The 10,907-nt window shown below is 50.3% G+C and overlaps 1 protein-coding gene across 1 annotated transcript; it reads right to left on the reverse strand.

Moving 5' to 3' along the window:
- Positions 1-9,268: 9,268 nt before the first annotated feature.
- FGFBP3 (fibroblast growth factor binding protein 3) lies at positions 9,269-9,781 on the reverse strand (the record flags this gene model as incomplete). Its single annotated transcript, XM_084264534.1, has 1 exon — positions 9,269-9,781. One exon carries the CDS (start codon positions 9,779-9,781, stop codon positions 9,269-9,271), a length of 513 nt encoding a protein of 170 aa, XP_084120660.1.
- Between the last annotated feature and the right edge of the window lie 1,126 nt (positions 9,782-10,907).

The following is a 10,907-nucleotide window of genomic DNA, read 5'->3' on the forward strand; positions in this document are numbered from 1 at the left end:
ATGCTCTTTATTGGTCTTTACTGAGGCATGATCGGGCGTCTGTGTGGAGACTGCCAGCCTCAAAGAAGTGCTACTGGATGACATCTGGCAGCCTGGCTTTGCCTCAGATAGATTTATGAGCTGTGAAAGGTGGTCAAATTAACATCTTCTGCATTCTTGATAGGATTAGGGTTTCTGGGACATGCAGCATTTGCATATTGCCCTGACTTACCACATTAGTATTGTGTTGATGGCTCACTTTAATAGACTGGGGAGAGGCAGCTTTCTTCCTTTACATCCTGGTGTTGTTCAGTCGCTATTGGCAGTGACACCGCTGTGTTGGTTTAACAGACCTCACAGAAATCACACCTGTTGCTCTGACTTCTTCAAGTTACAACCTTAAGGCAGTTTCAGAGCAGCAGTAGTTGTGAGAAACTGTTTCACTGTGGGCAGGATGCTCTTCACACAAAGTTGAATGAATAATGCACTTCTGTAAGACCTCACAGAAGCTTTTAGAGAGAGGATCTGACCTGCTTGTGGCAAACTTGGTGGCATAAGAGTATGACCAGGGCTGGAAGATGCTGTAGGAGAGGACCTGGGGGTGGTTGCTGCCCCTGCAAGCCCCTAAGGATGGGTCTTAGCCTTCAGGTGTGGGATGGGGTGATGGTGGAGGATATAAAATGCAGTTTAAATGCACTGTTATAGCCCAAATAAATGCAAGGCCGAGGACTGTGTTTAAATCAGCTTCTGATCATGGTACCAGCAGGGAAGGTAGTAGCTCATGTCAGCAACGCCATGGTTTTTATCATCATGGAAAAAAATGTAATATTCTCTTCAGTAATCAAACTGGTTGAACCTCTCTGAACAGCAAACCCCTTTAAAAAGCGCTTTTTTTTTGCCTCTCTCCAACCGCCCCTCCACCACCCCCCCCCCCCCCAGCTTTGCTTTCCAGATAGAAATAAGCAGTGTGAGACAGGCAGTGCCAGGAGCTGGAGGGGTAGTTCTGGCTGCACAGGCAGCTCTGCCTGGGAACAGCAAGCAGCCAGCCCAAGCCCAGCAAACATGGTTTGGAGCATTTTTGAGTAGGCGGCAGACAGAACCACAGTTCACTCTGTGTAACTGCATAGATTTTGAGGTTTGGGTGATCGCTAGAGCTAGAGGCCCATGGCCTTTCCCTGCTGCCTCTGGGACAGCCTGGCATCCTCTAGGTGCTCTGATGACTGTGCACAGGGAGATGGCAGTTACACTGGGTGATCTTAGCTCTGCGCTGTAATTCCCTGCACGTGACGGTCAGCAGGACATTGCTGTAGGCTAGTTTGAAATCACCCTTTCTTCAGACCAGATACAGAGGAATATAAATAAACGGATCTTCATGGACTCCAAGCTGCATTCTGCTGCAAGAAACAAGCAGCCTATGCAGTAGGCTTACAGCCATTTCAAAGGAGATCTCACCAGTACTGCCACTGAAAGAGACAGGCTCCCACTTCAGCTCCTGTGACGTCCCTTCCCCAATGCTGGTGTGACCATCTGGGGGATCTGACCCAGCCGAAACTTCTCCTGCCCCAGGAAGCTTCAACCCTGACAGATTCCCAGATCTCATTTGTGATGTGGCTGCATAAACACTTGCTGTGACATAAAAACATGGGCAACAGTGAAAAAAGAGGAGGACAAGGCTGTCTCTTCCAGCTGCAAGGCCAGCTTCTGCTGAGGGCAGCTGATAGCGTAAGCAATGTTCCCCAGCCTTGGGGTGCCACTGTGAAGTAACAGGGTGAAGTACACGAGCATGCAGGATTTCCAAGGTGCACAGAAAAGAGGGCATCCAACAAATCACTATTTAGAATTTACAAACAGCACTAACATGTACTTAGTAGAAAATAAATGAGCTGTTCCTCTTCAGGAAATGACGTCCAGCTTTACATCAGAGTGGAAATGAATGTAAAAAATTGGAGAGGGGAGATCAGAAGATAAAGTCAGCTGCTGGCTTCTCTCCAGAACAAATTACTTTTGCTGCAAGTGATTCATGAGGGAAATAACATCATTGACCTTGTTCAGAAGTTAACTTTGAATTTCCAGCACCTGGCATCTTAGTTTAAATAACTGGAAAGAATTTAGCATCTATGAGAGTCCTATCACACTGTCAAGTTGAGGGCAGAGGAGCTAGAGAGGCAAAAAAATCCCCAATCATCTGAGCCTAATTTCCCTGAGCAGCAAAGAGCAGGGACAGGGCTGTGAAATGTCTGCACAACCATGGCAGGTGAGGCATAGCAGAGCATGCTGTGTCAGACTGTTTTCTGGTGGCAGTGCCTTTACACTCCCAATTTTGTGATGCTATTTTGTTCCTGAGCCACGTTTGCCACGTGGGCCTGTTAAAAGGAAGCAGGCAGCCAGCACCAGGCAATCCAGGCTTCCTCCACCACCCTGGCACTGCAGCCTGTGGGTGGCCCAGTGATGTGTTGTCCCACAGGTCCCCCTGCACGGGGCTGGCCCCAGCCCCAGGGCTGCCTCCTCTCTCAGAGATGAAAACAGACCTTTTCTCCCTTAGAGCTACAATAACTTCTTACACCAAACTATTTTGTTCCTGGTACTGTTTCCCCACAGGACTAGGGCACCGTAAAGTTCCTGGCTGAGACATCCATTGAAACGAACCGTCACGTTACCGCTGCTGTTTACCATAGACTAATAAAGCTCTGAAAAGGCCCCAGAAGCTATTAAGATGCCGCTGATGTGTACGTGTGTGGCGGAGCTGGGTGCCGGACGACACTCATTGGCCCTGCGCTGGGTGGGATGACATCAGGCCCCGCTTTCCATAGGGCCTCCAGCTTGCCCCGACGTCTGCTGAGGGCTGCGAGAGAATAGAGCCAAAGGAGAGAAACTTCACACTGCACCCTCTGGGCTCCAATGAGAACACAGGCAGCTTCAGCTCGGGATAAAAGAACTGGAAAAAAAACCCAACCCCAAAACAAAACCACCAACACAAAAACAAAAAGCGAGTCTGTAGTCTGGGAGCGGCTGTTAACGGGAGGTGAATCGCAAGAGACCATTTCATGCCGAGGGACTTCAGAGAGCAGCATCCCCAAGAGCCCAGAGTCCTGCTGAAGCCCTTTGCTGTCAGGACAGAAGCATGCATATAAATGTTATGCCATTTGTCTTTGAGCAGAGACAAAAGATGAGCTCTAAATCCTCAACATCTTGTCTCGACTAACACGAAATAATACTTTCCTGTGTGTCTCTCTTGTTACTCTTTTCCCATCAAAAGAACACTAGTGATGAATTTATTCACAATTTTGAAAAGTTTTGCTCTTAAAATTAAAACAGAAGCGGCTAACACAGGGGGTTGAGGCTACATTTATTCCTATTAGTGCAAATCGTGCTGCTGCTAAGGATGGCAACTTTGGGAAGTGCACAGTGCTTATTTTAAATGAAAAGAAACACAGCTTTAAAAAGTCAGCCACTGAGTTTTCTTCTGATTTTCACTAAACTAACTCTAAGAATGAGACATCTCATGTATTTTCCAGTTACAAGCCCAGTCTGAAAAAAAAAATAAGAAATGACTACAGGAATTTTTTACCTTTTTCAACAGAGAATTTAAACCCTATAGACATTTTGGGATTTAAAACTTTCACTTACTCATGCAAGAAAATCTGCTGAATTAGTAGCCAGACTAAAAATAGGGGCTCTGGAAATACTTTGTGGAATAAATGCTTTAAGATAATTTTTTTTAATTAAATTAACAATGTGTGCCAAAGTAGATGTTGCTCATAATATTACATTTTAGGTTTTGGATCTCTTTTACTTGATCAGATTTTGTTCTATGTATTTTCTTTGTTAAATAGATATTTTAACTTCCACACTTTGTGAACATGTAATAAGAAGTTACTTAATTCTGTATTCACCATGACCCTTTCATCAAACATTTTCTCATTTTATAACAGTTAAATAGAAAATTATGTCATGTTAGAGTCTGAAATTAATTACAATTTAATCCTAAGAAGCTTTATCTTACCAGGAGCAATTATCCCTAGATTTTCTCTGAGATGGACATAAAACTTCTCCAGCTGATCCAACAGCTCTCCAGTGGGTGTAAAATGGGTGACTGAACTGCATGACAAAGGTGCTGGCGTGGCCATAGTGCTGTGTGTCCCGGGCACTACCCGTGCAGGCAGGGTGCAGGGGCCAGCACCAAGGACACAGATCTGAAATATATATATATAGTATACACAGTTTATATATTTATGGGGTTTTGCTGTCAGTGAAGCATCCGTGTGTTTGCCTGGTGCACCAAGACCCCACAGCATTTGTCCCTGACAGCCAGGGCTGCTCGGGGTGCGCGGGGAGGCCTCTCCCGTGGGAGGGCTGGAGCCGGCAGTACAGTCAGAGCTGGGCAGTCAGGCCAGGCCGCTCTTCAGCCGTGCAGAATGGGGGCTGAGCTCGGGCTGGGCCTTGCCGCCCCTCTCATGCCCTCTCCCCCCTCAGACAAACATGCACCATTAACCTTCTCTGTGCTTCAAACAAATTGGGCAAAATATTTCCCTCCCAAGCAGCCAGCGCAGCCCGTACGCACTTCACAAGGCATGGCACATGCCGAACAGTGGTGGGGCCCAAAAATGCAGTTATTTTAAAAGCTGTAGATGTTTTTATACATCCTTGTACTCCACAGACCCCTTCCCCGTCAGGAAGGAGTGTGAGGGCTGTGAGAGTCAATCTCAACTCTGCAAACTCTGTAGTACTATACAGTTAGAAGCTTCTTTCATGTGATTGCATTCATGAACTGAGCTTGGAATTCTTAAAAATCCAAATTGTTACAAAGGAAGGGTTTTGGTGTTTGGCAAAACAACAAAGCCTGCCATTCACTCACCTCCTGTGTTTCTGGGTTTTACAGTGAGACTCAGAGAGGTTTTGTGGCACACAGGAGAGCCTGGAATATGTCAGAGGCATTTAAAGAGAAATTCCCAGAGGTTTCTGGCTCTGTTATCCAACCAGCTGCCACTTTAGGGGTTCCTTTTCCTTTTTCCTTTTTTTTTCCCCTTTTTTGTGCTTCTGCTTTGTTCTTACTTGTTAATACCCTGGTGTCTTTTAAGTTGCACCACAAGTCTCCTAAATCACAGCATCCCTTTGTAGGGTCTCCCAGAATCCCACTTTGTGTCAAACATCTGAAAACTAAGTTTGCGTCAGACCCTCTTTAGCATTTGCTATCTCAAAGGAAATCAAAGTTTCTCATTCAGTCAGTGTGAAATTCAGTCTCAAGGAGGGTGAGGACCCAAACTAAGCATAAATCCTAGTAGCCCAAAACTATCCACATCCCCTTTCCTAAAAAAAGGATTTCTCACAAGTATCTGTACTAATGAAAGGACTTCTCCAGCCTGGATAAGGCCTTGGTTTAACCAGCTTTTGGAATAAGCAAGATCGCACATGTCCTCACTGGTTGCACAGGGACTTGACTGCTGGTGCCAATCAGTGCTAAGGGTTCTCACAGAGAGATGTGAGGGGTATGAGGATGCTGAAGCCTGGACCTGGGCACCCACCTGCGCCCACCACTTGGCCAGGGCACTGAGGTGCTGGGGACAGTCTGCGGGCCAGCTGGGACCAAATATGCAGCATTTTTGCACAGCTTCACTTGTAAATAATGGCACCTTGCTTAGATGTCTCTCTCCCCATTCTAGTAACAGGCATTTTCCACATGGAAGCACCTAGCGCAGAAAGCAGGAAAGAGTAATTCCTCTTGCATGCTGGGACAAAAGACTGAACTGCTCAAAGTCTGGGGTTTGCAACCTCAGAACCATACTGGGAGGAGCTGCCTTAGGGCTGGCATCTGTGCCAGAGATGTTTATGCTGCTGGTCTCTGCACAATGTCTCTTGGCAACCTCCTCTGGCAGTCCCCTGCTTTGTTTCTGGGTGAAACTCTCTGCAGCTTAGCCATTTGAAGGGCTTGGTTGGATGGGGGGCTTTTTTGACCTTCATAGACTGCTTCCCACAGTACCACACTGCTTGTGTTGGCAGCATCCCAGCACCACTTACAGGAGCATCGTCCTTTACTTGTCCGCACCGAGACAGCACAACCAGCTGCTTTCTGGTACCGTGTTTAACTCAGTGTATCCCAAAATGGGTTGGGAAGAAGGGAGTGGGAGGAAAGCTGGGTGCTGTCCCTGCATAACAAGTGAAAGGAGGAGAAAGAAAGAAAGAAATTTGTAGAGTCAGTATTAGTAATGTAGGTGTGTGGGAGTTACTGCTGCAGTAACTAATCCAATAAGGGCATGTGCCTACAAAGCCAAAACTAAACATTTAAAATATGCTTATGACAACTCAGTAGCACTGTGGCACCGTGTCAATGGGTATACTATATGTGGTGGTATATTGGCATGCATTGGTTTATTTTAGTTTCAGTTTCCCTTTACAAACCAAGAATGAATGGGTGGATGGTCCTTCACACCCAAAGTTAGTCCCACAGGCTGGACAGAGCTGAGCACAGTGACCTGCTGTGGATACTGGACTTTTCTCCTACCTCTGTCCAGAATAACTCTCATGCAGCAAACTGACTTAGAGAAATGGAAATGCTTTCAAGACACAGCCCTGTCTGTTTAAAGCTGTCGTTGCTGTATCACTCCCATGCTGAACTCTTGGAGATTCCTGGTCTTACTTCAGTTCTGCTCAGATAGTGACAAAAGATTTATTTTGTGATCACTTTATAGGAGAGGATTGTTGCAAACAGCAAGGCACCTCTGTCTGCTTTAAGCTCACAAATTTGCATCTTGTAATCGTCTCCTCAAATCAGAAAATGGTAGAAGAGAGATTATCAGTTTGATATTTAATGAGAGCAAAGTGTAAAAAGAGTAATTAAAGGCAGCTGCACTAAAAACATAACCAGATTCAGCATCACTCATTTTTCTCCAAATGGCAATCAAGAAATGGCATTTCCAGCTCTTGAGATGCTGCTGGAACCTCCAGACACTGAGGTATCTGTTTGCATGCTCTCATGAATACATGATGAACTGTGAAATCAAACTGGCTGCCATTTCAACCCGGCAGCCAAAGGAAAGAAAACAATTCTGATTGTGTGCAATATGACACAAAGCTGATTTTAGGGGGTTTTTTACCCCTGAAAATTTCCACAGAGTTACAGCTCCCAGAATTCAAAATCCAGAAGCCAAAAGGTCTATTTTTTTTTTAAGGTAGCTCATGCCTCTCCTTGAAAGACAGGCCAGGTATCCTGATACATTTAGCTGGCAGCACACTTGTGATGCTAACACAGCCTACAGCTGCATGTAAGGAAGGTCCCCTCCCATGTGTTATGCCCAGGACCACCTGTCTCTGGCATGGGAGAGCTTATCAGGCCTGTGGGGGAGGCAGCTAAGGGCTTGGTCCTGACAGGGTGGTTATGCTGGCCCCTCTTCCTAAGGACACTTGGGTGGCCAGGAGGAGCGGAGGAGGGAGGATGACATGACATGACATGACATGACATGACATGACATGACATGACATGAGCCAGCCAAACCAAGGATCAGAGAAGTGGTGAAGGATCACCACAGCTGTAGTGGGAGAGCAGAGAGAGGTAAGGCTGGCTTCAGAGTGGGAGTGTGGGCAAATCTTGGTGGCTGAACTGTATTGAGGAGTTACAACCATGTCTTGTGGTGGAGCTGTTATAGGGCTGCAAAGGAACAGATTCTGTTGGCAGTGAAGATTTTGGCTATAAAGTCTCCTTGTGTTTTGGTTTGGCTTAGCTGGTCGCCTCACCATGGGAGAGGATGCATTTGTTGAGTTGGGAAGCAAAAGCCACAGTCTACCCCCTTAAAAATAAATCTGATGCTCTGACTGTGATTTTTCCAGCTTCTGGGATCTGCAATACAACAAGGGAATATTCAGTTCTGTGTTGATGTTATTAACTGCAGGAGGTGCAGTGAGTACTGTTGGTTGTGTTTCACTACCTGGCAGTGCTATAGGAAAGACACTTGAGGTCATTTGAAGAGTCAGGGGAATAATGTGGGAAACAGAGGGCAAGGGACCTTCTTTCTTCTCCCTCTCTGGTAAAACCAGGAATTTTTTCAGAGTGCCTAGTTGCATTCTTAAACACAGGGAGAAGTGAGTAATCAGATCAGTTGCCATGGTGTTCTACCTTTGCCTTGGGTGGTGTGAAATTCAAGCTCTGATCCTGCTGCACACAGCTGCTGTGCCAGTAACGAAAAGCTGCAGATGACTCTAAGATACTGTGGGATGCTATGGTCAGCACCCTGCTGTATGGCCAGTTGTAGGTCACATACATAAAGGAAAAGAGAGCTGTCATTTAAAAGAAAAAAAAAGATGTTAAGTCACATGAATACAGCCGCCCTCTGTGCAGCTGCAGTGGGGCAGGGAAAATGCCAGTGCATGGTCAGGTTTGTGCTGCAGAAGCCACCATCATTTCTTTTAGACTGAGTGGGATGTGTCTGTAGGAGAGAAGTCAGGACTGAAGAACACCTGAGCTCTCTTTACAAAAACACACCACAGAATTGTGCTTTAGGAAGCAGGTTAAATGCTTAGTATCTCAAAGCCCTCATCATCCTCAGTAAAACAACTTGCCTCTTTCAACTCTATGTCCCGCTACACAGGACTGTTGCTTTGGCCTTAGCTCATTAGCTGAGTGCCATTAGCTCATTAGCTAAGTGCCATTAGCCTACAAAATCCAGGTGTTGTTCCCCGCTGCCTTGCAGTTTCTCACTCTTCTCACAGGTGGTTTATCACTCAGCTCTGTTCACGTTGACATTTTAGTCGCTGATCGGCTGCTCTGCAGAAACAGGACAGGACTGGCTTGTTCAGCTCATGGATTCTTTCTACGCAAGGAAGTTTTTTCTAGGACTTGTTTAGTGATGTCTCAGTTGTTCCTTACTCGGTGTAACTGCCTGTTTGTCTCCTTGGGCAATTTCAGTGCAACTTTAACCTTTTCGTATTGTAGAAATTGATTCGGGGAAGCAAATCGCTGTCGGTGTTTGCCCTGTGGAAGCTGTAGCACGCAGAGCCGCGCGCACGGCCCAGAGGCGAACCCCTGCGCCCTCAGCTGACAGGCGGCACACGCTTTGCTCAGCAGCGCAACGGTGCTGCGGGCACGTCAGGGCTTTGCCGAGAAAAGAGCTACGTGAGCTGCTTGTTGTAAAATAGTTACCGCTTTATTGGAGAAGAAAAGAGGGCAGGTGACAGCGAGGGCGGGCACCGGTGGCAGGTGGGTGAGGGCAGGCAAGGCCGGGGGGACGGACCGCGGCGGCCGGGCAGCGCAAGCCCCGGCTGGGGAATAGGTGGCCGCGCTCCCTCCCGGCGGGGCGGCTCAGCCCTCCCAGAAGCCGACGAAGAAGCTGCACAGCGAGTGCCACCGCTCGGCGCAGTAGGTCTCCGCCGGGTCCTCGGTGGGCTTCGCGGTGGCGGCCGGCGGGGAAGAACCGGGGCCGGGCAGCAGGCGGAGCTGCGCCTCGGGCGGCGCCCGGCCCGGGCCGCAGAGGCGGGCGCTGAGTGGGCCGCCCTGGGCGCACGGGTCCCGCCGCCGCCGCAGCCGGCCCAGGATCTGCCGCCAGTACTGGTGGCTGCGAGCGCCGTAGGCGGGGCAGCGCCGCGGCTCCCCGCGGTAGGCACAGCTCCGCGCCGCCCCGCCGCCCGCCGGCGGCCGGCAGCTCAGCCGCAGCTCGCTGGCCCCGGCCGCCGAGCGCAACTCCCAGCGGCACCGGTGCTGCTCCGGCGTGGAGAACCGCCCCGCCCGCGTCGCCTCCTCTGCCTCCCGGCCCGCCCCGCTGGCGGCGGCAGCTCCGAGGGTGGCCAGAGCCAGCAGGGCCAGGGGCAGCCTCATGTCCTCGGCGTCGCGGGAGCCTCCTCCGGTGCCTCAGCGATGGAGTGTCCCTGCACGGGGCCCGCCGGCCCGCCGCATCCTCCGCGCCCTGCGGAGACACCGACGCTGGCGGACAGGTGTCCCCGCTGCCCCCACCCGCTGCCTGCCCCGGCGGGAGCGCAGCTCCCGGAGTCGCGCCAGGCTGAGCCGGGTGGGGTTTTGTTTTGGCAGAGGGGCGAAGAGCGGGCTTGTCCCTCCAGAGTCGTAACCCGCGGGGCTTTAACTTGTCCCGTCCCCTTCCCACTCTTCCCCGTCCCCCCCACGGCTTCTGACGGACCGCCGATGGCGGGACTCCCCCAGCCGGGAAGCTGTACCCCCGCGCAGCTTGAGCCCGAGAGCCCGCAGCCGTCGGTTGCAGCATCAAAGCGGCGAGCGGCCGCAGCTCGGCAGCCAGACACGACTCCCGGCGACCCGCTCCCGTAAAGCCCCGTCTCTTCCTCCCGAACCCGATTCCCCCCAACGCCCCCTGGTATTTTCCGCTCTGCCCCGAGGGCACTCACGGCGCGCTGTGGGGTGGGTGGAGGTGCCCGGGAACAGGCGTGCGCGGCGATCTGCAGTCCCCGGCGGCGGGGCCGGGGGTTATCAATGGCCGGGGGCTGCCCCCGCCGACGCCCCTCCCCGGTCCGCCGCCCGCGGGGGGACAGCGCGGGGACACGCATGGAGCAACGTGCCCCGACGGCATCGACCTGCGGGAAGTTCCCCGACACCGCCCTACCCTTTTGTTCGAGGAAACCGCACGCCGGTACCGCAAAACCCTCCTGGGGCTGAGGTGGCCGGGGGAGTGGGGTCTGGGTGCCGAGTCGGGTAGAAGCGGCTGTGCAGAGAGCCTCCTCTCTTCGAGGAGGGAGGGGATTCTGGTGGATGGGAATAGGCTCGTTTATTTTTCTGTTGAAATTGATGGAGTTAGATCGCAAAGGGGGATTCTCATTTTGGACGTAAAGTATCATGCGTGTTTTCTGGGATTTTGTTGTTGTTAATGTGGAGGTAGGCTTCTACGTAGGAAGGATCTTTTCTTAAAAAAACGCCGTAAGTTTCAAGACAACGTAGGCGTGATCTTTAAGTTACTGCACGTCTGGGGATAGGAGTC

This window comes from Gallinula chloropus, assembly GCF_964237585.1.
Source record: "Gallinula chloropus genome assembly, chromosome: 5".
Lineage (NCBI taxonomy): Eukaryota > Metazoa > Chordata > Aves > Gruiformes > Rallidae > Gallinula > Gallinula chloropus.